General features: G+C 55.5%; 1 protein-coding gene and 1 long non-coding RNA gene across 2 annotated transcripts in view; one reads left to right on the forward strand and one right to left on the reverse strand.

Annotated features, from left to right (window-relative positions):
* CPNE2 (copine 2) overlaps positions 1–25,750 on the forward strand; it is a 52,870-nt gene extending 27,120 nt beyond the window's left edge. Inside the window, exons 5-16 of the mRNA XM_043898545.1 lie at positions 1,082–1,153; positions 2,527–2,610; positions 2,893–2,982; positions 3,973–4,071; positions 4,530–4,616; positions 6,603–6,662; positions 8,573–8,706; positions 10,733–10,787; positions 15,494–15,545; positions 16,813–16,946; positions 23,734–23,970; positions 25,317–25,750. Of these exons, the coding sequence (XP_043754480.1) occupies positions 1,082–1,153; positions 2,527–2,610; positions 2,893–2,982; positions 3,973–4,071; positions 4,530–4,616; positions 6,603–6,662; positions 8,573–8,706; positions 10,733–10,787; positions 15,494–15,545; positions 16,813–16,946; positions 23,734–23,970; positions 25,317–25,424 (1,212 nt within the window). The 3' untranslated portion in view covers positions 25,425–25,750. The remainder of the gene's footprint in view (positions 1–1,081; positions 1,154–2,526; positions 2,611–2,892; positions 2,983–3,972; positions 4,072–4,529; positions 4,617–6,602; positions 6,663–8,572; positions 8,707–10,732; positions 10,788–15,493; positions 15,546–16,812; positions 16,947–23,733; positions 23,971–25,316) is intronic.
* On the reverse strand, positions 19,033–23,621 carry LOC122691759. Its single transcript, XR_006340500.1, has 3 exons — positions 22,331–23,621; positions 21,776–21,853; positions 19,033–20,081 (listed from the first exon to the last, which is right to left on the reverse strand). It is a non-coding gene; the product is annotated as an uncharacterized LOC122691759 (long non-coding RNA).
* Positions 25,751–26,072: the final 322 nt, after the last annotated feature.

Genomic DNA, 26,072 nt, shown 5'->3' on the forward strand with positions numbered 1-26,072 from the left:
CTTATTCCAGGCTCTTATCCACTGTTCCTGCCACCTTGAATGTCCCCTCCCAGCCTCCTCCCACCTCTTGGGGTTCAAAACCTCCCCATTTAAGTACCTCCACTGGTCAGCTGTCCTCCACATGGAAGCCAGCCCAGAAGGACCCCACCCAGCTGGTATGCCCTCCTCCACCATTTCCAGCAGCTCCCCTCCAGACCTGGGTACCCTCCTCTTTTGAAATAGGGGTAATAATAGGGCCTATGCTACTGGGTTGTTGAGCAAGGTGTCAGCTGGAGGGGAGGCAGGAGAGAGGGGCCTCCAGCCTGGCCTCTGTCTGTGGTTCTGAGTCAAATAGCTCGTTCAGCAGGTAGGGCAATCCTAGAGGTGTGGGAGGACAGGAAGTCCTAGCCGAGAGAGCTAGGACTTGGGTGCCTGTTGGCCAGAGGGCCTCCCCTGCCCGCTCTAGAGAGAGGGAGATGCCCAGAGAGGGCAGATGGTAGCCTCAAGGGCACCCAGCTGGCACGTCCCTGGCCAGCCTGGGGCAGGGGGCTTTGGCTGATGGGAAAGGCATGGAGGGTTGATGACTAGCGTGAGCTGATGAGACAGCAGAGGGAGCTCAGGTGGTCCCACCTTTGCCGTGGGCCTCAGTTTCCCTGGCTGCACAGCGAAGTTGCTAGAATTTCCGATGCCTTGGGTGTTTCGAGGTGGCCGTATGTGCACACTGGGTCTGCAGTGGGGGGATGAGGAGGCCTGGCAGGCCATTCCCCAACCCAGAAACTTTCCCCAGGGCTCTAAACCATCCCTGTGTCTGATCCCCGCTTCGTCTTCCCACACCATCTCATGCCTCTCTTGAGCCGCTTAGGGGTCACTTTCTGATTCTCAGATCCAGATGAGTTGTTTAGCCCCATTTTCCAGAAGATGGAAATTGAGGTTTTAGGAAGACAAGAGGCTTATCCCAAGTCACCTGGTACTACTTTTCCTTTCCTCTCCCCACCCCACCCCACCCCAGAGAATTGAGTGCTAGGGCATCCTGTGTCCACCCTGCCTGAAAGGAGGTCGGAGGAGGGAGACCCCAACCTCCAACTTTCCTCTGGCCTTGCAGATCGCTGCTCAGGAGCTGTCAGATAACCGGGTCATCACACTGAGCCTGGCGGGCAGGAAGCTGGACAAGAAGGTGAGGCAGGCATGGGAGGGGGTTCTCCATCAAGGGGCAGCAGCCCTCCCCCAGCCCTGGGGTTGTATGGCCTGGGACTTCTGGCCACCACCTTCATTGCCCCTCCAGGGACAAGTCCATCGCACACCGCCCTGCTGGCCACCCCAAATTAAGACTGCTTCACCACTGAGGTTTCTTATCATTTGGAGGTATTCAAGACATGGCTGGAAGCCCACTCGTTGGGGCTCCCCATCTCTGTAAATGCTTGGGTCCTTACAATAACCTACAGGACCCCACCTAATGTATCCATAGCCTACTGATTCCCTGACCTCACCCCTTCCACATTCCCTGGCTTCATTCTGTTTTAGTCAAATCAGCCTCTTCACTGTCTGGGATTAAACCAGGCACCCTCCTGCCTCAGGACCTTTGCACTTGCTGTCCCTTCTGCCTGGGATGCATTTTGCCCAGAATCTTTTCATGACTGGCCCCTCCCTCACTTTCATCAGGCCTCTGCTCACAGTGTCACCTTCTAGTTAGGCCTTCCCTGAAGAACCCTGCAGTGGTCGCTAACCTGCCGCCCCCATCTCCTTTACTTGTCTGCTTATCGCTAATTCCTGCCTAGTGTATATTATTATTATTTGTGTGTGGGTGGGGGGCGCTGCACTGGCTCTTCATTGCTGCAGGCTTTCTCTAATTGCACTGAGCAGGGGCTACTGGCTAGTTATGGTGCTGGGCTTCTCTTGTTGCGGAGTATGGGCTCTAGGTACGTGGGCTTCAGTAGTTGCGATGTGCAGACTTAAGTTGCTCCATGGAATCTTCCCCAATCAGGGATCAAACCTGTGTCCCCTGCCTTGGCAGGCAGACTCTTATCCATTGGACCACCAGGGAAGTCCCAATGTATGTTATTTACTCATTTGTTTTACGTCTCCCCCCTCTTGAATGTAGCCTGTTATAGAGTCCACATTTTCTTAAATGGAGTTTTAAAGAACTCTTCTGCTAGGATAATTTTGCTTTTATTTTTTCAGAACCCCACTGAAATAAATTAAAATCCCATTCTGCTGGGTACCTCCCCCTGCCCTGGGAACATTCTCTGACGTCTTGCCCCACCTGAGATGCTGGAATTGTAACTTCTACAGGCTCCAGACCTCCAGCTCTCTGAGCACAAGCTCTGGTCACCCCAGGATGGGGCGGTTTCTCCTGGGGACGCTGCTTGGTTCCAGGAGTCTGCGACTGCCTGGGTCTCTGCTGAGCCCTGCAGAGGCTGAGGGAGTGGGACCAGCAGCTCCCGCTCCTGACACTGGGGGTGGGGGAAGGGAGACAGCTGGGCCACACCCCCACCCCATCTGAATCCGGTAGTTATGCCTCCCTCACCCACATCATCCCGCTTCCTCCAGGATCTCTTCGGGAAGTCAGACCCATTTCTCGAGTTTTATAAACCAGGAGATGATGGCAAGTGGATGCTGGTCCACAGGACTGAGGTGGGTGTGTGGGGGTCCAGCTCAGGCTAGTGGGCCTGCAGTCTGGCCACCCTGACAGCTCGGGGCAGGACCCGGCAGGCACATCCTACAGTGCCCAGGAAAACCCCTGGTGGCCCCTAAGGACTTGCTCCCTCCTCATCACAGGGGTGCTCACGTCCATCCCCAGAAGCGTGGCTGTGGGTCTCTCCACCTTGCTTCCCCCTGTCCCATTGTGTTGGCCTGATCCCAGAGCACTGCCACCTCTGGGCCCCAGCTCACCCCTGCCTCCTCACTGTCCTGCAGGTGATCAAGTACACGCTGGACCCTGTGTGGAAGCCGTTCACCGTGCCCTTGGTGTCCCTGTGCGATGGGGACATGGAGAAGCCCATCCAGGTGAGTGAGGGGGGCTGTGGGAACCCTGCTGCCCACCCTGCCAGCTCTGGCCTCCTGGTCACCTGAGGCTTCCTGGGGGTGCCTTGGCAAAGCTCTTTCTTATTAAGATGCAACAAGAACGCGTGGTGGGAAGGGTCAAGAGACCTGAGTCCTTGTCCCAGGTCTGCCGGACCCTCTGACTGATCTGGGCAGAGCCCTCATCTCTGTGAACCTCTTGTTTAAAATGGGAACAGAGTGGCTGCCCTGTTCTTCCCGGAGGGCTGTGTGCTGCTCGCTAAGCTAATGAATGCAGGATCACCTTGGAAACAACCAAGTGTTGTTGCTGTTGATGAAGATGGTGATTACTAATCTCTAAAAGCCCTCAGTCCTTGGGGCCGGGTCTGAGAGCAGACGGGGTGGGGCAAGGCAGCAAGGCTGTGTAGGGACCCCCAGACAGGGCACCAGGAAACCTGGGTTCTGGTTCTGGCTCTCCTGCTGCCCCTCTAAGACTTTGGGCCAGTGCTTTCCACTTAGAGCCTCGGTTTACCCATCAGTACAATGGGTACAGTAATTCCTGCCTTCCTTCTAGGAGTGTCACGGCAGCTAAGTTAGCACATCAAGCTGGAACTTTTTGTGCCCATCTCGGGAAAAGAATTACAAGTCTAGGGAGGACTCCAGGCCATGGCCCATGAGGCCAGGTGGGCCACAACCCAAGATAGAGCAGCAGCCCAGTGTCAGGTGTGTGGGGTGTGCAGCTTCCCGCACCAGAGGGAGGGGTCTCCATTACTAGAGCAGACACCGTTTCTCCTCCTCCCAGCAGTCATGGAAGGCTTCCTGTAGGAGGCAGTTCAGGAGCTACAGTCATCACCCCAAGCCAGGTAGTCAGATCGAGGGGGAGAGGGAGGCATCCCCCCTGAAAAAAAAAGACATGGGGTTTGCTTAGGGAACTGAGAGGAGCTGTGGGTGCCTGCTGCGGGCAGCTCTGGGGTGACCTCGCTGGACCCACTGCAGGTTATGTGCTATGACTACGACAATGACGGGGGCCACGACTTCATCGGTGAGTTCCAGACCTCGGTGTCACAGATGTGTGAGGCTCGTGACGGTGTCCCGGTAAGATGTGCACAAGGGCGTGACCCTAAGACCTCCACAGGGGACGGGGAAGGGGCAGGAGTTTTTGAATCAGGAGCAGACAAGGGCTCAGATCCCACCTCTCTGCCTTATGACATTGAGCAAGACATTCAGTCTCTCTGAGCCTCAGTTTCCCCATCTGTCAAGTGGAGGCAAAATAGTAGAGTGGGAGTTACATGAGATTATACAGGTGAAGTGCATAGTGAGCCCTCAGGAGCTATCCATTTGACTCCAGGCATGAGCTGGAGCCCATGGGTGGCAGGAATCAGTTCTGGGGAGGCATGAGCCCAGGGTGGCGGGAACCAGTTCTGGGAGGGCTTCTTGGAGGAGGTGTGCTACCCCTTGGTCCACACTGTAGAATAGGTTCTGGGGCCCAGGGGAGGGTCAGTCCCTGCAGAAGCCCCAAGCTGAGCTCCTCTTTCTCCTCCTGTGTTGCGCAGCGGGAGTTTGAGTGTATCAACCCCAAGAAGCAAAAGAAGAAGAAGAACTATAAAAATTCAGGCGTCATTATCCTGCGTTCCTGCAAGGTGAGTCAGCCTGGGTGGGCGTGGTGCAGGGGCAAGGTTTGGGGTCACACAGACATAGATAAATCACTGCAGAAGAGAGGGAGCACTAGGTGTGGAGCCAGCAAGTGAAGTGAAGGGAAAGTTGCTCAGTCGTGTCCAACTCACTTTGTGACCCCGTGAACTATACAGTCCATGGAATTCTCTAGGCTAGAATACTGGAGTGGGTAGCCTTTCCCTTCTCCAGGAGATCTTCCCAACCCAGGAATCAAACCCAGATCTCCCCCATTGCAAGTGGATTCTTTACCAGATGAGCCACAAAGGAAGCCCAAGAATACTGGAGTGGGTGGGTAATAGAGCCTGGTTCTGAGACCTTTTGAGCTTAACCTCTCTAGGCCTCAGTCTGCTCATCTGTGGAATGGGAACATTAACATAAGCATATAAAGTCTTATATCCTGTTCCTGTGCTGAAGTCAAGGAGGGCATGAGATGACCTTTCAGGGTCTCCTGGTTGGAGGGTAACTGTTGTTGTTTAGTTGCTCAGTCGTGTCCAACTCTTTACCACCTCATGAACTGTAGTCCTCTGTCCATGGGATTCTCCCAGCAAGAATACTGGAGTGGGTTGCCCTTTCCTCCTCCAGGGGATTTTCCCGGCCCAGGGGTGGAACCAGCGTCTGCTGCACTGGCAGGGGTATTCTCTACCAGTGAGCCACCAGGGAAGCCCAGGGTAACTGTAGGGAGTTGCTTTTTCCCAGGCTTGTCCACTGCGTGCTCAGCATCAGAGGGGGAGAGAGCACTGGGCCGGGGCACCCTGTCCCCTGGCAGAGACATTAGTGAGGGCTCGGCTTCCTGCGCTGCGGTGTAACTGGGGCCACCGAGGCCCACAGTGACACTGTTCACACCACTGTGGCCAGGCTGAGGTCAGGGGCCGGGCCCCCGGATGTCTGGTGGCCACATGTCTGCTGGAATCGGGGGGGACGTTAAGGAACGCAGCCCCGGCCAGGGCAGCAGGAGGCCCCTGTCACTGGCTCTACCAGCTGGCCGCCCCCAGGCCTCAGGTTCCTCACCTGGAGACTAGGATTTATGAGAGCGTCAGTGCGGTCCCAACGCAGCAGCGCCCTGGGACAGTGAAGCTGGTGTGTTGCAGCATCGTGATTTCAGGTCCTTGTTTCAGAAACTTGTCACTCACACCCCCCTTCTGGGTTTCTGGCACCCGCCTTATTATTTCTTGTATTCAGCCCCTCCTCCTCCCGTTTTGGTGTCTTTTTTTACTTAAAAACATTTATTTTGCAAGGAACCCTTCTAACGTCACCAATATTGGAAGGCCAGTATCCTTTGCAAAAAGGAGACAAAGACCAAACTATGTTTTAACAGCTTTAGTAATTTACAGCAGAAGGTCTTGATCTGGTGGCCTGGCCTCTCTCTGTTCCAAGTCGAGGTTGGTAAGAGCTAGAGAGACTTAGGGACCAAATGGCAACAAATCGAGGCTTTCTCTGCCATGTAATTGGGCTTCACAGGTGGATCAGCAGTAAAGAATCCACCTGCCAATGCAGGAGAAGCCGGTTCAATCCCTGGGTTGGGAAGATTCCCTGGAGGAGGGCACGGCAACCCACTCCAGTATTCTTACCAGGGAAATCCCGTGGACAGAGGAGCTTGGTGGGCTGCAGTCCATGGGGTCACAAAGCCTCAGACATGACATAGTGACTAAACAGCAACTGTCATATAATTGGTAGTTGTTACTGACTTTGGGCCCTGGGACACTGTGTGGACTTATCGTGCATCTGTGTGTGTACAGATGTTCCACCAATTGGGAACCGTTGCTCCATTGTTACAGAGGGATTTTGGTTCTGTGGTAATTAGATCAGATGCATCTGCTTTTTTCGGCCTCCTTGACCACCATCTGGGCCCAGAGCGACAGCTCCCCAAAGGTTGTTTATGGAGAGCATGGCCAAGTGAGGGCCAGCCCTCGGGTGCAGGGCGGGGGCCCACTGACCTCTCTGATTCCTTCCAGATAACCCGGGACTACTCCTTCCTGGACTACATCCTGGGAGGCTGCCAGCTCATGTTCACCGTAAGACTTTCCACCACCCTACCCCACCCCTCCACTCCCCTCCCCAGCGAGGATCCTCCTAAAGGGCTTGAGCTACAACTTCAGCAGGAGTGACTTGGGATAGACTTCAGGAAGGACTTTCCCAGGGCATGGGCTGTGTCTGGCCCAGAGGAGAGGGTATGGGTGGATGGGTCTGAGTCAGGGCTTTGCTGCAGGTCAGAGCCTGGATGCTCAGCCCTGAGCGTCACTGGTTAGGCTACACTTCTTCAGGAGGGAAAAAAAGCCAGTTCTTTCCCATTTCCCTTCCTACCTCATCTGCTGCACCCTTTCCCTTGCTAACTTAGCCCCATCCACACTGATCTTCACTGCTCCCCCACACACTAGCTCAGCTCTGCTCTGTCTTGGGGCTTTGCGTTTGCTGTTTACCTGTCTGGAACGCTCTTCCCCAGAGCCCTCTCGTGTCCGCTGCCCTGCAGGCTGTGACACTTAGGTCACCTCCGCCGATGCCTCCTATTCCTCTCCATCCCATCTCCTGTTTTAGTAACTTCAGGGCACTTGCCACTCTGAAATTTTCTCAAGTATTTTTTTTTTTAAATTTTCTTCTTACTCTCTGGCCACACCATGTGGCATGTGGGATCTTAGTTCCCCGACCAGGGATCGAACCCGCACCCCCTGCAGTGGATCCTTAAGTATTTTTCACTGTCCCTGCCCCACTAGTGACTGTGAGTGTCCTGAGTGCGGGGCTTTTGTTTTGTTTCCTCTCCACCCTCGAGGTATCACTTAGTACCCAGCATGTAGCACATGCTTAATAAATACTCACTGGGAGAATGAATGGTCACTCTGCCGGTGGCGTGGAGTATGTGCCCCAGACTTGTCCCTTTCCTCACCCAAAGGGAAGCCTCAGGACCACGGGAGAAGCTGCTGGGGTCCTGTACTCTGCCCACTTCCCACCTAGCCTCCCTGCTCTCCATCATCACCTCTAGACCCCATGGGGGCTGGAAGTCATCTGCAGGACTCTTAAGGAGGCAGGGGATTGGTCTTGTTGACCTGTAACCCCACAGGTTGCCATAGCACCCCCCCAACCCGGCAGAGAGGCCAAGGCCCTGCTGTTCCTCCTGTGTGCATGTGTTCACTCAGCAAATGATAGCAAGCACCTCCTGAGTGCCAGGCTGCAGGCTGTGCCTCTGCGCTGGTCCCTGGCTGATCCTGACTGAGTCCTCGGGTGGCCATCTCATGCCCTGGGTCCCCCTCTGGCTGGGCAGCCTTGCCACCGCTCCTTGCTCCCCTCCACAGGCTGGGGGGGAAACCCTCATGGCTGAGAGAGCAGGTGGAGCTCAGTACCCTGCCCGTCCACCAGCCTCAGTCCATGTGGGGCACCTGCCTGGTGCTCTGTGCCCAGCCGTGGACCTGGCTCCGGGACCATGCGTCTTACCTGCAGTGAGCATCCAGTGTGACTAGATGTGCGGGCATTGCCCTAGCAGCCAGCCTCAGGTCCTGGTGCCCCTTGGTGGTCTGAGGGGTGGTGGGGAGATGGCCTGGTATGGGGGCGAGGTGTCTGGGAAGGTGTCAGTGGGGCAGTGGTATATGAATTGGGCCTGCAGATTGGAAGAGAATGAAAAAATGACCTTGCTTGTAGAGGTAGAGGGAACCTCCTGAATGAAGGCCTGGAAATGCAACTGTGACAGGGAAAAGGTTTGGGGCTGTACATTGGTTTTGTATCACATCTGGGCAGTAGACTTGATGCTCTGGCAACAGGGAGCCACAGATGGCCTTAGAGCCAGAGGAGTAACATGGTCAGTTTCCAGGTTTTGGACCATCTTATGGAAGCGGGGATCAAGGCGGGGTGATGAGTGGGGCTTCCCATGTTCCATCAGCCTCTCTGTTCCCTAGAGGCAAGATAGGGAGCTGGGGTCTCTGGCCTTTTCCTGCAGGTTGGGATAGACTTCACAGCCTCCAATGGAAATCCCCTCGACCCTTCCTCTTTGCACTATATCAACCCCATGGGCACCAACGAATATTTGTCAGCCATCTGGGCAGTTGGGCAGATCATTCAGGACTATGACAGGTATGCTTATGAAGGGCCTGTGATGGTCGGCTTGGGCTCCATCCATTCCAGGAAGCTCAGTTGTCAAAGCTAGAAGGGACCCAGAGATCTTCAGACCTAGGAATGCGTAGCTCAGGACTTGCATGTCCTGTGGCAGACATTGCTAATCAACTGCTGGTCTCTCTCCAGCTGGTCCTACCTCCTTCCTGAGATCCTTCTGCAAACAGTACACCACGTAGACAGAAAATGAAACTCATTTGCTCTTGCTGCAACCTTTACTGTTAGAGCTGGAGAAGAATAGGCCTAGGGTGTGGGGAGAGAATTTATCACACAGATCAGGGAACTGGAACCCAGACATTCCGATTCCTGCACCTGCCCCCTAATGGCCTAACAGTCTCACTCCTGTGGGGAACTTCAGAGGAGCAGCCAGCCTGCATGGGTCCTCAGCCCGTGATCAGGCTTCCTAGAGATCTTTGGTTGGGAGGACAGTGGAGAGTCAGTGAAGGAGAGCTGTATAGAGGGTGTGACCACCGACAGGCCACATGCAAAGTTGAGAGGGTCTTGGAGGATCCAGAAGTCACTTGAGGGTCGTGGTGTCATTTTCACAGATGGTGTTTGTCAGAACCTCCAGGTCAGAGGGTGGGACGACCAGGAAGCCAATACGTGGGAAGTGGGTCCCTGAGATTTGGCAGGCACAAGAGCAGGCTCGGGAAGTCTGTGTGCACCTGGCCTCCTTGAGAGAGGCACCCTGAAGACCAGCTTCTGACTCCCAGGGGGCTCAGGGTCTACGTGGTGGCTATAACCCCAGGCCACAATAAGAGAGGTGCAGCGAGCAGAGCAAGGGAGGTGGAAGTCCCCACCTGCATCTTTGGGTGGGGAAGCCTACCGTTGCTGCTCCAGAGACCCTTGTATCCATCTGCCCAGACCCTTGTATTCGCTGGGTTGTCTCGTGGGCATTCAGACGCAACTGGACACCTGTCCCACTCACCGAAAACCGTTTGCTTCCTTTATTTCCCTCATCTCCCCCATCATTCCATCAGGAAATCTTTTCAGAATGTAATTGAATCCAAACTCTTCTCCCCACTCCACAGCCACCAAATTGTTTGAGCCACCATCACCTCCTGCTCAGAGTGATTGATTCAGCAGCCTTCTCACTGGTCTCCCTGCTTCTGCCCTAGCCCCTGATAGTTTGTTCTCCACATGGCAGCCACAGGTTTCCTCAGTAAATACATGCTGAATGAACAAATGAGACATGGTCCCTGTGTTCAGGGAGTTCCCATTCGAGGAAGAAGACAGGAAATCACTGCAGTTCCCAGAGACTAGTTTATGTGTGAGGCAGGAGCTATGAGTGCACCAAAGAGGGAGGCATCCTGGGGTCTCAGGGAAACCCACAGAGGGACAGGGCCATTTGAATTGGGCCTTAGAGGATGTGTAGGAGTTTGCCACAGGGACGAGATTGGGGAGAGGTATTTCAAGAAGGGGTGCAACAGGGTTGAAGTTGAAACCTAAAGATGCCCTATGTGTTTGGGGAACAGCGAGTAGCCAGTGGCCAGGACTAGGGGGAGTGGGGAATGAGTGAGGGCTGGTAGAAGAGACTAGATTCGGACTAGATGATGAAAGGTCTTGAATGTCAAGCCAGTGTTTTCACTTCAGAATTTTTCCCAGTCATAAAAGGGAGGCGAAGAGATAGCCAGTACATTTCAGTTGCTTCGTAATTCTGGTTTAGTGGTCGCCAAGGTCCCAGTTTGAGAAGGATCTCAACACTGTACTCAGGTCCATTGGTTAGAAGTGCTGTGATTGATTAGCAATGTCTGCCATAGGTGTAGATGGGGGTGAAGCCTCTAATTCACCAGATACCCAGAAGTGGGTTTGGAGATCATCCAAACAGAGCTTTTCCTAGAGGCAGTAAGCTTTTTTTTTTTGTCTGTGGAAGCGTGTACAACCATGTGGGCCCAGCCCTAAGTAGGGGGTGGGGAGGGTGAGCGTGGGTAGATGAGGCCCCTGCCTGATTGTCTCACAGTATTTTTTTTTCCTCTCCTTTCTCTAGTGACAAGATGTTCCCAGCTCTGGGCTTTGGGGCACAGTTACCCCCAGACTGGAAGGTAAGTGGAGCCAGATTGTTTCCTTTTGGCTAAGATGAGGTTTGTGTGATGGCCTCTCTGGGATCTGCCTTGAAAAGGCTGGGCTGGGGCCTAGCTTCCCTGCCTTCTCGTGTTTATCCCAAACCCACACTCATTTCTCATCCTGAACCGCACACAGGTAGTAGAGCTAGAACAGGGAATAAGTTATCCTATCTGCCCCCTGGCACCCAGTCATGTGGGAGAAGATGCTATCAGATAAATAGGTTAAGTATATCCTTTATATTGCCTAGGGCTTCCCTGGTGGCTCAGTGGTAAAGAACCCACCTGCTAATGCAGGAGACAGGAGTTCAATCCCTGGGTCAGGAAGATCCCTTGGAGTAGGGATTGGCTATCCACTCCAGTATTCTTGCCTGAGAAACCCCATGGATAGAGGAGGCTGGCGGGTTACAACAACAAATATTGCCTAGGACATACTTAAACTAAAAAACTCTCCATTTTATATCTGAAATCCAAATTGAACTGGGCACTGCATACTCTGTCTGGCAGCCCTAAAGACAGGCTGTGTCATCAGTGCTGAGATGGGGCAGCAGTCCCTAGAGGAGGGCCCCAAACTGGCCTGGGGGTATCAAGAAAGGCTTCCTGGAGGAGGCAAGGTCTAAACCAAGAAGGGAAGGGAGAGTAGGAGTTTGCAGAGTGACTCAAGGTGGTGTCGTGGCAGGTAGAGTGTTCAGGGCACAGAAAAGAGCCTGTGCAAAGTCTGGGAGGCAGAGGGAGCAGGGTGAGTTGGAGGAACTGAAAGAAGCTGGGTGTGGTGAACTCTCCATGAAAGATGGGCAGGATGGAGAGAGATGCGGCTGAAGAGGTGGGGAGCCAGGCATGCAGTGAGCTATGAGTGGGTCTACGTGCTGCTGGCATTCTGAAGGCCCACTCTGGCTGCTGAGTGAGGGGGCTGGCTGGGGTGATGCTGGGCAGAATGGAGGGATGGAGAGAAGGGGCATTATCCCTCACTGGTGAAAAACAGAGGCTCAGTGACTTGTCCAAGGACGTTTTCATAACAGGAAGCCTGAATTCCACCTGGGCAGGTGGACTTTCAGATCTGTTCTCAGAATGTGCTGCCTTTCTGATGAGAAGCCTGGGGGTGTGAGCACAGAGGGCTCCTAAATCTACATTGTGTTTCAGCCAGTGCCCTCTCTTGCCTGCCCTCCTGTAGCACGTGCTGTTTCCACTGAGTATTCTCCTCTCATCCTCTCCCGGGAGGGCAGTTTTCAGCTAGAATTTCAGGGAGTGGCTCTGTGGCATGCTGGCCATCATGTGGCAGGGGACAGGATCCTGTGGGGCCAAAGCTGGGCCTCTGGGCAGATACAGTGATGCTGCTGGGGGGAGGGCAGGCTGGTGCGGCCAGGCCCGGCATGAGCTCGTTGCTAGGACACCAGCCAGCTTTCAAAGAACTCTGGCTGAATGAGATATTTTCTTGTGCAAAAAACCTCCTTGGAAATGTCACAGGGCAACTCTGGGGAGGGTGGGCGTGGCTAGGCCGGAGTGCCCAGCGGTGCCAGGAGGGCCGCTGGAGCGCGGCGTGGAAAGGGCAATGCTCTCCCCTCCTCCCGTTGCTGCTGGAGCCGGCCAGGCCTGCCTCCCAGCCCCTTACCTTCCCTCTTCGCTAACTTGCCGTGCCCTGCCACGCGAACCTTCCTTTGTTCGTTCCCACCTCAGGGCCTTTGCACGTGGTCTTCCCCTGGCCTTTGGCCCCCTTTCACTGACTTCTCATGCTGCTTCATAGCCTAGAGGTCATTTCCTCTAGGAAGACTTCCTCAGGCCCTTGCTGTGTCAAGCTCCAGGCACATACACGGTGTGCAGTATGTGATTGTGGACAGTAAATTTGGGGCCTGGTAGCCTGAGCAGGCAGAGGCGTTGCTTCTCTGAGTGGGAGGTTGGAAGGAGTGAGAAGAAGCATGCAACTCAGGCCTGCCCTCAGGACCTCAGTCCCTGCATGGGTCTGGTCCAGGTGAGCACGGAGAAGACCCCTGTCCTGGGTAGTGGTGGAGGGACTGACCTTTCAGGACGAGCCAGAGTTAGTCAGGTGAAGAAAGGGATTGGGCCAAAGGATTGGCCTATGCAAAAAGGTCTGGGGTGGGAAAAAGCACAGTTTAGGACTCTCCCCACTTTACAGATGGGGAAAACTGAGGCTCAGGGAGGATGGTCACTGAGGTCCCTTCAACCCCGTATGTGGCCCCAACCCACTGCCCTGCCAGGACCAGAGAGAATGACCTCTCAAGTAACTCAGGACCACGGGCTGGGCCCAGCCAGGTGGGGGCAACAGAACCATTGATCGTTAGAAGGCAGTAGAGTCCCAGAACAAAGCTCTGTGGCTGGCCAGTCCCCAGGGGCTCCTAATCGGCTTGGGGTGGCCTCCAAGAAGCTTGTCGTGTTTGTTGGCATTTCTCAGGCAAACCGGGGCAGCAAGTGTGGGAGGGGGCTGGACTGCCACGGGTAGCATGAGCTCTTATCCCCTGGATCCAGTCCTGGCTCTGCTGTGGCTCAGTCATGTGACCTGAGCATTCCTTGGGCTTCTCTGAACCTCAGTTGTTCCACCTGTGAAATGGAGCTGCTGGGTGGAGTAGGTGACCTGAGAGGCATCCAGGGTAGATGGGTGACCTCCCACAGCCCCACCCATTTGACCACAAGGCCCTACTCTCCCCTAAATAGAGGAAAAGAATAGGGAATGATGAATTTGGGTGGCTGAGAAAATGGAATATTAATCCATTCCTGTCAGGAGGGGGCTTTTCCCCCTTGGTCTCTAAAATCTCCTAAAATCTGATTTTGCAGGAAGCCGGCCCAAGGGAGACTTGTTTCCCTGGCAACCATTTTCCTCTCTCAACCCCCTTTTGTACAAGCCCCCCTCTTAATCTCTGTAGAGGCTCATGAAGTTTCCATGGCAACAGGACCTCCAGCCCCCACACCTGGAGCCCAGGCTGGGGACAGGGTGAAGCGGGCCCCTGGGCAGGGAAAGAGCCCAGGAGGGACATCAGGGCAATGGCTCCATGCCAGGCACTTAGGGCCGAGGGGGCAAAGAACAGAAAAGCCCATTCCCCTGAATGGGCCGTGTCTGCTCCTCAGGCCAGCAGGCACGGGGCAGTGCTGGGTGAATTCCCCTGCTGTGACCGTCCCATCTTGGTCCAGGAGGGCTCTGCACGGTCAGAGGTCCAACCAACCCTTTTACCCGGCTTGAGGATCCTAGGCCTCAGGTCTCTTCTGCTGTGTGGTCTTGGCACCCGGCTTCTTCCCCTCTCTGGGCCTCAGTTAGTTTACTTGTAAAGTGGGGATGTTGGACTTGGCAGGGGCTCCCAGTACCTCCCCTATAGTGTCTCGGACCTAGAGCGTCTGTCTGGGGTTGTTTGTGTCTTTACTGGAACATTCCTCCAGCAGCTGAAGGCGGGGGTCCCTTCCCCCAGGCATTTCTTCACCTTCCTATTTAAACTCCTTAGGAGAGGAGTACCTTTTCAGGTTAGTGAGTTTATGTGAGTGCAGGTGACAGCCCGACTTCAGTTCTGGTCCCAACACTCCCCTTCGGTAGATGTGAGACCGTGGGATCATCTGGTCCATTTTGTCTCAGTTTTACATCTGTGATGGGGTGATACCAGACCTTTCTCTGGATTGTTGTGAAGAACAAGTGAGGGGATGCTGGCAAGGTGCTGGATGTGGGCCGCAGCACCCAGTTCTCAGGGAAGGGGCTGTGTGGGGTCTCTGGCTGGGAGACAGTGGCAGGGAGAGAGGGCAGACCCTAACCCACCTGAGCTCTGGGCCTCCTGCGGTCCTGGGTTCTGCAGCCACCTCAGTCTTACCCACCACCCTGAACGGGGTCTGGTTATGGGTCCCTGTGTGGGCCCGCAGCTTCCAGGAGTGTGCAGGGTCACCTTTGATGACCCTCCCAGGCTTGGAGCTGGGTCTGCAGGAACTGGGCCAGAGCTCTCTACTCCCTGCCCTTCTGGCCCCATTATGTTTCCTGATCCCCCAGTCCTGCTCTGCGTGGGTTGTCAGCTAAGCCCCAGCTTGGCTCGCTGGCATAAGGTGGGCTTTCTTCCAAGCACTCGTGCTTATTAGTGAGATGGGGGAAGGCCCTTGAGGCCTGAAGAAGGGGAATTCTAATTATGTGAAATTGTACTGTGAAAGCAGGTGGCGAAGGAATGCTCCAACTGCTCCTTGAACCCGACACCCTCAGACACATCTCTGAGGAGGCAGAGACAGCCCTGGCCCCTCAGAAGAGATCAGGGTGGTATAGAAGGATCTGGGGGTTTCCCAGGTGGCGCAGTGGTAAACAATCTGCTTGCCAGTGCAGGAGATGCAAGAGACACAGGTTCAATCCCTGGGTCGGGAAGATCCGCTGGAGTAGGAAATGGCAACCTGCTCCAGTATTCTTGCCTGGAAAATTCCACGGACAGAGGAGCCTGGCGGGATGTAGTCCACAGGGCTGCAGAGTCGGACACGACTGAGTGAGAGAAGGGTCTGAGTTTCTTTTGTTTATGAAGTGGAGGTGGTTGGGCCTCGTGGTCACTCAGGGCCAGTGGTGGAGGTGAAAGCAGATGCAGGGGGTGCCACCGCCTTGACCTGGGGTCGGGTAGCAAAGAGCCAGTCTCCCTCAGAGGGAGTCTTGCTTGGCAGCAGGTGAGCCTGCCCGGGTCCAGGTATAGGCCAGGAGGCTCTGACTCACCATTTTCTCTGCATTTCAGGTCTCCCATGAGTTCGCCATCAACTTCAACCCCACCAACCCCTTCTGCTCGGGTGAGTGTCAAGCCCCCTGCATCAGCCCTGGTCTCCCTGGGCGGGGTACAGCTTTCTGTCTTCCGCGCCTCTCCCCATCGCACTTGCTCAGGATGGCAGACGGGGAAGAAGCTGCAATTTGGAGTCAGGTGGCCTGGCATTCAGGGCCAGCTGTGCCTTTTCCGGGCTGTGTGACTTGGAGAGGCCACTTCACCTGCCCCAGGGGAGGGAGCTCACCTCACTGGGTAGTCAGGTGAGAATAAAGGGAAGTGTTGACAGGAAGCCCTGTGTAGGTCAGGAGGTGAGGGCAGCAAATTACACACCTGCCCCTCTCCCCTCGCTCCTGCCCTCACGGGGAGAGCCCAGCCGTGTCCTGCCTGACCTGGGCAGGGGTGCTGGGCAAGAGGGAGGGGCAGGCAGCGAGCATGGTGTCTGTGCTCTCCCCGCCCCAGGCCTCAGAGGATTTCTGAGCCTCCCAGAATCAGTTAAACAGTGAAAGAGAAGGGGTATGGAAGAGGGTGGTCCCTGACTCCACGAGAGCTTCTAGCTTCAACTGGCTTCAGATGTAGCATCTGCCTTCCCTGGGGATCCCTGAAGCTGGGTCAGGTTTGTATTTGAGAGGGGGACTGCATCAGGTCACCACCTTAGGGATGATGCTGTGACTCAGAAGCCATGGGCCTCTGCTGGCTGAAAGTGTGGTCCTGCCTTCCGGCTGGGGTCTGTCTGGTTTGGAGCAGAGAGAGACATTCTGTCCATCTACCTCATCTCTGGCCAGAGGCCTTCTCGACAGGATGGCAGGGCAGGCGGTATTCTTAGACTTGTAATGGCAGCTATTTACAGAGCACCTTCTGTCTGCAGGGCTGTGCAAACCTTAGTCCCCTCACCAACCCTGAGAAGCCATCGCATGTGCAGAATGGACCCCCAGGTGGCTCCCTGGGACCCGAGTGTCACTACAGGCTCTGCCCACTCCTTCTCCAAGAGGAGCCTGCTAGACCCACTCCTGCCAGCTTACCAGCCCCTTTGACAGGATCAGATAGATTTAAGTACCTTCCTTCAGGCCCCATGACTAAGAAGTGGTAAAGGCAGGATTGGAACTCAGGTCAGACTCCATGTTCAGGGCTCTTTATTCCACCCTGGCCCTGCTCTCTGGGACCTTCCAGTACCCCAGGGCCCAGACTGGGCACGGCAGTGCCAAACACTGGGGTGTTTGGGTTGGGGGCAGCAGAGAGTGGGTGCAGGGTCAGGGAGGACCAGGCTGATCCAGAGTCTTCTCTTCTCCCTGAGGCAGGTGTGGACGGCATCGCCCAGGCATATTCGGCTTGTTTGCCCCACATCCGCTTCTACGGTCCCACCAATTTCTCTCCAATCGTCAATCATGTGGCCCGGTTTGCAGCCCAAGCCACGCAGCAGCAGACAGCCACGGTGAGTAGGTGACCACTGGGTAGGGCAGGCACCGGCTGGGTATTCTGCCTCTCTGTGTTCTGAGATCCGGTGTCTCTCCACTTTTAGTTTACCTGCAGGGATGGAAGGGGTTTGGGGCAAGCTTGCCTTGGTTCCAGCTTCCTTGAGCACAGACTCCAGGACAGACAGACAGACGTGTTGTTTGTGCTTAGAGGAAAATAGGATTGTGATTATTGGGAAGTCCCTTCATGGGCAGAGGGAAACCCGGGTCTGGGGTCCCTGCAGCCCTCAGGCAGACCCTCTGGGCCATCCAGTTCCAATTAGAGCAGCCCCCACCTCACACTGAGGGCTTTGGAACTGTCTGGCCCAGGTCTGGCGGTCAGTGACAGGGCTGCTCTGTGACATCTGGAATATATGGCAAGCAGCTGTCCAGGGCATTGTGCATCCCAGCCACTCTTTCCCCTCCCCCTCCCAGCTCCAGGCCCAGTGCTAGTATTGGGGTCACCAAGGGGCCACCTGTCTGCCTCCCCTGCCATCCCCCAGGGCTTGTGATGTGAGTTGGGGGTCTTCTGCCACAAGTAGGCTGAACCCAGACTGGGAACCGGCACCTGCATTGGGGTGGTGGAACCTGGACTGTGACTGAGGCCCCTGCGCCCTTGGTGGAAGGCGGCTTCCTTCTCCTCTGGAAGGAAAGGGTTGCTGCACAAGTGCTGAAGTCGCTCCTGCCTGCCCTTTCCACTCTGCCTTCATTCACCGGCTGCCCCGCGGCCGTGGCCACTGTCACACACCCCCACCCCTCCTATCCACGCTCCTGCTGACGTGTCCTTTAACTGCAGACCTCAGATCCTGCCCCTCCCCACCTCCTCCCCCCCAGCCCCACGCTCCTTTCTTCACTTGCGGTGACCATCCCACTTCCACCTTGTTCCGCCCCTCAGAGACACCAGCTTGTCCTTTGTTCTGCCATCTCCTCTGCGTGGAGGTTCTTCCCGATGCTGGCTCAGTCCCATCCCTCAGTGTCCCCTCAACTGCTACTTACCTGCGGCCTACCCTGCACACTCACTCAAGCCTCTCTCCTGCCTTCTGCTTATGCCTGTCTTGACGCTGATGAGGGCAGCAACATCTCCTTCACATACTCTGCGTTTCTGTCTCGTGTGTGTCTCCCACGTTGGACCCTCAGCCCCGTGGGGCCGCGCAGTGTGTGTGTGTCTGCTGTCTCTCATCTACTCTGGGGCCGGTGCTGCGGCAGACGCTCGTGTTCTGGGAATGGATGGATTTAAGTTGGCCCCTGTCGTGTGCTGTGCACCGCACGAGGAGCTGGGAGGAGGTGACTCAGCCAGGGCCTCTCTGAAAGGGAAAGGGACCTGGTCCCATTCGGACTGCCCGGAGGAGGGAGGCACCTGCTGAGGAGGTAGAGGCTGAATTCCCGAAGACGGAGGCCAAGCTAAGAGGAGGGGAGGTTATGAGAGCAGACAACACTGGTCAGCCTGCCAGGGTGTGAATCCTGCCCCGCCTGTTCATCACTGTGTGACCTGGGTAAATCACGTACTCTCTCTGGGCCTCGTGTGTACCATGGGAATAGTAACAGGACTGACCTTGAGGTGGTGGTGTTAGGGTTAAAATGTGATAACACAACAGCTGGCAACCCGTGAGACCTGAGGACAAGGAAAGACAGGCGGCAGAGGGTTCTGGGGAGAGCCCCCAGGCAGAGGGGACAGCAGATGCCGGTGACGGACAGGAGGGAGGTCACTGCATGAGGTCGGTTCGAAGGAAGGTGGTCCCGGTCGTTTCTGCTCCAGAGAGCATGACCTGCTCTAGTCCTGGCCTTGGTGGCAGCAGCTGATGGCTCTGAGCCTGTTTCCTTTATGAAACGGAACAAGTAAGCCCACCTGAATGGGAAGTAACTGGGGAGGACCTGCGAGTTGCTTTTTTATGTTCCTGGGTTAGAACTGGAGAGGGCAGAGAGAGGGCAGCCCCTCACCTCACACACTGTTTGGATGCCTGCTGCTGCCCAAGCCACTGTCCCGCTTAGTCTTTTATCTGCCTGGACTCGCTTTCAGAGGGATGGAAGAATGGCCTGCATTCTTGTTTAAGCGTAAAAAATGGGGTGGAGCAGGAATGGAGCCCAGGGTTCCTCTTGTGCTTTTTCACCTGCCGAGCAGGGGCAGGAGCTGAGGTCCTGAGAAGGGGGCCAGTACCTGCTAGACCCTCAGTCTGGAGAGGCTTGGGCGCTGGGGACTGCCAGGAAGGTGTCTTTGTGTTCTGGGGAACAACTGCTGAGGGCCCTCACAGGGAAGAACTTGGCGCTTGCTCTGAGCCAGTCTTGATCCTGACCAGTCCTAATCCTCACAATCCCCCAGCCCCTTTCGTCATGACCAGGCCCTTCCAACCCTGGCTCCCTCACCCCGGGGAAGCACTGTCACCCACCCTGGGTGTGACCTCCGGCCAGCATCTCTGGGCTCCAAGACGCCCCTCCCACTCTGCTGTCCAAGAAGACCTCCTGCCTTCACTCTGTCCCTACCACTGTGTGCTGAAGGTGGGGCTGCCTGATGGTTCAGCCTCAAGCTCTGGGGGCCCACTGACCTGGCTTAAATCCCAGCTCCCCACTTCCTGACAGTGGGACCCAGTGCAGGGTACTTAAGCTCTCCGAACTTCGGTTTTCTCGCGTATACAACGGGGATGATGGAATGCTGCCTGCCTAAGGGAAGCACTGCAAGGATTCAAGCAGATCGGCATCCAAACTGCTCAGCACAGAGCCTGGCACTTGACAGCCCCTAATCAACGTGGGTTGGTGAATCTTCTGAGGACGCCTCTTGGGCCGGCAATTGGTGATGCTGAGCTCATTTAGGCCTAAAGCAAAAGGAAGTGATCTGTGCGTTACCTGATGCTTTTGAACAGCCGCTGTTTGGGAAACACTTGGTGTGGCTTCATCCTCCCTGTCCCCGGCACACGAACATGCACGCACACCCACACACAGGAAATCAAGAGCAGGTGGTGGAAGCATCTCTCCAGGCAGGCCCGCGCTCTCCCATTCATTCACATAGCTCGGTTCTACACTGTGTGTTTCTGTGCAGCAGTGGGGAGACCATGATCCCAGGCCATGGCCGCTGCCCTTCCAGGGCCAGTGGTCTAGTGGGGAGCTGGGCCAGGAGACAGCAGCTGTAATACCAACGGATTAAACGGATGGCAGAAGCACAGGATTATAAAGGTGGCACCTACCCCAGACGAGGGCTCAGAGCTGGCTTCCTCGAGGAGTGAGGTCCAAGCTGAGACTTGGAGGATGCTTAAGAGTTGGTCTCATAAAGGGTGTGTGTGTGTGGAGTGTCCCAGGCAGAGGGAACAGAATAGGGCAAAGGCTTGGAGGTGTGGTGTGTGGCGTAACTGAAGGAAGGGGTGTGATGTAAGAGGGGTGGGTGGGGGTACGGTTGAAAGGTAGGCCAGGTCCCAGAGATGCCTTCTAAGCTAGTGAGGAACCTGGACTTTCTCTTGAGGGCAGTGATAGTCACTGAAAGATACTAAGTTTGGGTGGGACCACGGGGCTCTTACTGTGGAGAGCTCCTCATCCTCCCCTCTCCTCTGACCCCTATGACCTGGGCCTTCTTATCCGTGGTCCACTGCTGGTTGGCTGCCTAGGCAACCAGTCCTAATGGTGGGGGGGGGGGGCGTGCGGGGAGCAGTCAGCACCCTGGGAATCTCCCTCCACTCCCCAGGGCCCTCAGCTGCCAACTTCTCAGAAGTAAGCTAGGAATGAGTGCAACTTTCCTGGACTCTGCCTGGAATTCTGTGGTCAAGTCAGTTTCATATAAATCAAATCACACCTTAAATGTACTAGGGGAAGTGACCATTTACAGCCTGAGAAACCTGAAAAAACCTCTTGGGTAAGGACAAGATACACTCCATCCTTGTAATGTGTTGGAGATTTGGGATCTGGGTTTGACCCGGTGGCAGTTGGTCATGTTTATGGAACACACACAGGGTGCCAGGCCCATAAGATACAGAAGGCCTGGGGGGAGGGGCTGCCCTGAGGAGCTCTTAGGGGGTGGGGTGGGGGGGAGAAGTGTACAGAGAAGTCCTCCCCAGGGGGTATTCACTGGCAGCGGAAGCAGAGCTCAGGCCTCCGGGAGCCTTGGAGCTATAGCTGGGGAGGGTTCCCAGGCAGGAGGAAAACCAGGAAAGGCATGGAGGTGGGAAAGCTTGGGGTAGGGTGGACCAGGACTGCCTGTGGGGACAGCAGAGGCCCTGCCCACCTCCTCCTGCCTGACGCCTCCCTTCTTTCTCCCCTTCCGCAACATCCTTCCCATCTCTCCTTTGATGTCTTGGGGATGGGGTTGTAGACTCCTATGGAGTAGACCTTCGGGCTCCTGGACAACCTCATTTTTGCCTGGGATGGGCTATGAAGCCCAGGACTTGTCAGTGGCACTTCCAGTGCCAAGGCTGGCCCAGGCTGCTCCCCGGCGGGCCCAGCTGCACAGATGCTGAGGCCTGGGACATAGATGTGGGCACTGTGGTTGTTTGGCTGGAGCACAGGAGTAAGGGTTGAGAGTCTCATGCCATGCCTCTGGGCCCTGCCCTAGGCAGCTGTCCTGGCCATTCAGGCCTCCTGAACTGGGGTGCTGGGGAAGAGGGTGCAGAAACCTTTGCCCTGCCAGGCCCCACTATTGGAGAGACAGCTACTGGGCACCGATGCCATTGTGGCAGAGCCCCAGGCTTGGGCTTGAACCTCAACTATGCCCTTCCTGGCTGAGTCCTTGAGCAAGTCATTGAACCCGTCAGCTTGTCTCCCCATCTCCAAAAGGAGAATCCCAGAGTGAGGGTGACAGGGAGTGTGTGTGGTCACTGCCACCATGACTCACCCTTTTAGTTGGTGCCTACAGTTCTGCAGGAACCCAGGCCTGTGGGCTCCAAGTCTCCAAATGCAGACACGTGGCTGGCTGAAAGGGAAGTCAAGAGGGCCGTGTCAGGAGGAGGGTGGGAGACTGTGGTCTGAGCTGGACGGGGCTTGGAAACCAGCCCCACCCTCTGAGTGGAGAAGCCTGTTACCCAAGGCCAAGTGTTCTTTTCTGTCCTCATAGCCAGGCTTCTCCTGCCAACTTAGGTACCCCAGAAATACTGTCCTGGACCATTTGTGGTAGGATAGCAGTGGGGTGAGAGGGCCACAAAGAGAAGGGGGTGCTGGCTGGCTGGGACGATGGTGGGCTGTAAGGGGACAAGAGTCTGGAAGGGCTTATGAGGTGACCCCCAACTGGAGGAATGGGGACTGGCAGCAGCAGCCTCCACTGCAAGGATTCAGGCTGCCATCTCCATAGCAACAGGTATCCATCCCCAGCCAAGTGATCAGTCTCTTAAAGGCACAGTGCAGAAGCTGGATTACTGTTGGGGGTTGGGGCTTAGGATGGTGGGGTCCATACCTCCATGCGGTTCATTCCTGCCTTCCACAGCTGTGTCTGGGGACAGGCAGGAGAGTAAGGAATCCTTGATGGCTGAACTTGTGGTCTCCATGTGCTTCCCAGGCAGTGAACGGCTTTGCTGAGTGAGAAGGTGGCCAGATGCTTACTTGGGAGCTGGCTTGGTTCTGCCCTTTTTACCTCTATGACCTTGACTATTCTGGGTCCACATCGCCTCTCCTAAGAATCAGAAGGGTCAGACAAAAAGGCAAAAGCCCTAAACAGAGACTGTTAGGACCACAAGGGCTTTTCTGTTCATTTTATGGATAGGGAAAACTGAGTCCCCAAAAGGGGCCAGGGGAGGCTAGGCACAGAACCAAGTTGAAGATGAGCTCTCAGGCAGCTGGGAGTCCTGGGGCTTCTGCCCAGAGATCATCCAGTGAGCTTTCCTGAACTTCATTCGCCTACCCCCCACCTCCACAGTCTGTGCTATGGCCACCTATCACCTACACTAATTATTATTCAGTATTTTTTTTTCACTTAATTTTATAGAGAAACTATAACCCACTGTACAGGAAAAGTTAGTTATTATTTGCTAGGATAGAGAGTAACAATAAAAATAACTACATCAGGCAGCACAGTGGTAGCAAGGTCTACCTAGAGACTGCTATCTCTGGAGCTCTTAGGTTCCTGCCTTCTCTTTGTTAAGAGGGAGGGTTAGCAAGTGCGACACACTGGCACCAGACAGACTTCCTCCTGGGTACAGTTTGTAGAATTCAAAGACCACTGCAAAACCAGTATCCTCCCCACTGTGACTGATGCTGTGTCTGGGGTGTGCCCAGAGTCTGCTTGTTGCCAGCAGACCCCACACTCCCAGAAGCACTGACCTAGATGAACTGCTTAGCTCCTACAAGGTCGGCTGTGCTGATAGGGAATGAGCAGGGTCACAGGTGTTCACGTGCAGGTGGAGTAGAGAAGGGTAGGCTGGTCTCAGAGTCCACAGGCCAGAAGGCATCTTCCCCAGCAGCGGTGGGCCTTGCTCTGCGGGGGTACAGCTGTTAATTACCGAGCTGCTACCACGTGGCTGGCGTGGTCTCTTTGAGAGGTGTGGAAACTCCCATTCTGCAGATGAAGAAACGGAGGCACAGCCAGTTGAGACAGTGGCCCGGAGTCCCACGGTGTAGCCACTATCAGAGCCAGGCCTGGAGTCTGGAGCTCTCAGACTCCTGAGCTGGGAAAGGCAGAGGAAGAGAGCAAGCAGTCTGTGCTTCCGGCTGTGATAGAGGCCTGCAGGGCCCGAGCGTGGAGGGAGGAGCGCCGCCTTCCTCCCAGGGGTCAGAGGGGTTGGCGCAGGTGGGGAAGGAGGGAGGGGAAGGGTAGCCAGGGGCCCTGGGCTGTGCCGAGTGCCTGCTGACCCCCTCCCACAGCAATACTTCATCCTCCTCATCATCACGGATGGTGTCATCAGTGACATGGAGGAGACGCGGCACGCTGTGGTGCAGGCTTCCAAGCTGCCCATGTCCATCATCATCGTGGGCGTGGGCAACGCCGACTTCGCAGCCATGGAGTTCCTGGACGGGGACAGCCGCATGCTGCGCTCCCACACAGGGGAGGAGGCAGCCCGCGATATTGTGCAGTTCGTGCCCTTTCGAGAATTCCGCAACGTGAGTGTGGGAGCGGACTGGGGAGGGGGCAGTTACAGGACCCCAACCAGCACAATTAACAATCCAGGATGAAGGCGCTGGGACTGCCTGCCCAGTCCTAGGCTCCTCTACCCTCAGCTCTGTTGACTACACACTTCCTGAGGGCCTACCACGTGCCCGGGGCCATGCCAGGCCCTGTCCCCCGGGGAGGCTACGTGGCAGTCGCTGAGCACTTGCTTCAGCAACTCAGGGGAGTGGTGCCTAATCCAGACTGGGGGCTTCAGGACAGGGCTTCCAAGAGGACCTGCCTTCTAACCCTGAACCAAAAGTCAGAATTATCCATGTGGGGCAAACCATCCCAGGAGAAAGAGATGAGAGCAGAGGCCCTGAGGGGCTTTTGAGTGGCTTTCCTGGGATTCATAGCTCACCAGCCTTCTCACTTCAGGTGGAAAACAAGGCCCACCTCACAATGGCCTCCTCTCCCTGAGAGCTTCTCTGAGGGTGAACTGGAGGCCTCCTACGCTCCTGGAGGTGGCTCTGGTCCTTCTGCAGGGGACCCAGGTCTGCTTACAGGGAGGCTGGCATTAACTTCTTGGGCACTGCCCTTGCAGCAGGGCCCACAAGCAGCCCCAGAGGGAGCTCTCAGATGCTACCCTGTACTGCCAGCCTGGAGCCTACCTCTCATTTGATGAGAGGCACACTGCGTTCCTCTCCTCCTGGCCTCTGCTGCCTCCACCATAAGGACTTCGGGGTGCTGTGGCTCAGGTCCTGGGAGCTAGTCCCTGGAAGAACTGCCCACTCCAGTCTGGAAGCACTGGTACTCACCTCTCTGCCCAGGACCCTGTGGGTTTGCCTGAGCTGGTTCAGTTCCTTCCTCTGGAGTGTGAGCTTCCTGAGGACAAGTGCTGAGCACTGCCCACCCAGGCACCGCACGGACACTGACCAAGCTCCTGGTGTGCCCGGCCTGTGTCTGGGTGATGAGCAGCGAATCAGACAGTCGCAGCCCCTTGATCCCGGCCGAGGAGGAGATCAGGAAATGTTTGCAAGATGAGTAGGCTGTGCAGCCCGCATCCACCATCTCTTTCCCCCAAAAGCCTCCTACAGACAAATTCATCCTGAAATGTTACTCCTGGGCACGTCGCGTGCTCAGGTAAGTCACACTTAGTGTCAAGGCAAAGGAAAGTGCTGCTAAGGGTGGGATTTCAGGCTTGGGCTGGACTGAGGGATGCTAGTTTTAGACAGTTCTGGTTTTCTGGTCCAGCTTGTCCTCCAGGGACACCTTCTATACCAGCTGCCTGGGTGTGGTGCGCCTCCCCACTTCATCCAGTAATCCTTTCTCTCTCCTCACTCTCTACCCTACCCTGCAGGCGGCAAAAGAGACCTTGGCCAAAGCTGTGCTGGCAGAACTGCCCCAACAAGTTGTTCAGTATTTCAAGCATAAAAACCTGCCCCCCACCAACTCAGAGCCCGCCTGAGTGCCAGCCCTTCCCCAGCAGCAGCATGCCGGCTGGGCCTCCTGCCCTCCCCAGGAACATGCACGCTCACCCTGCTTCCTTGTGGGTGGCCCTATTTTTTTTTTTTTAATGATCCACATTTTTATTTTTTACAACCGGACCTCCACCCCCAACTTCCTCCTGCCCAGCTGGGCTTCCTTTGTTGGAGTTGACTGATGATGCTTCCAGGCCAAACTGGCTTCCTCTCCTTCTATCCCCACCCTCGCCACTCTTAAGTATTGAATGTACTTTGTATAATTTTAGTGGAATTATTATTATTAAAGAGAATAAAATTTTTACAGTCATAATTGGTTTTTTCCAAGTAACTAGCTGCAGACTCAACGGAACGTGTCCCTGGTGCCTACTCTGTGGTAGCCTGCACCTAATTCCTGCTGTTTTTTTATACTGTGACCATGTTCTATTTGTTATACTCAGGGTAATAAAGGAGTTTTGGATGTCCCTGTGTCAGCTCCTTCCTCAGCTGGGACCTGACAGGCTCACTGATCTGGGAAAGGAAACAGGAAAACGCCTTTCCCCCAGCAAGCCTGTGAAGTCGGTACCATTACCAAGTCGGTACTTGGGGACATGCATTCCACACAAACAGAATACAGCTGTTAAACTGGCACACAG

The sequence above is a fragment of the Cervus elaphus genome, chromosome 4 (assembly GCF_910594005.1).
Source record: "Cervus elaphus chromosome 4, mCerEla1.1, whole genome shotgun sequence".
Classification (NCBI taxonomy): Eukaryota; Metazoa; Chordata; class Mammalia; order Artiodactyla; family Cervidae; genus Cervus; species Cervus elaphus.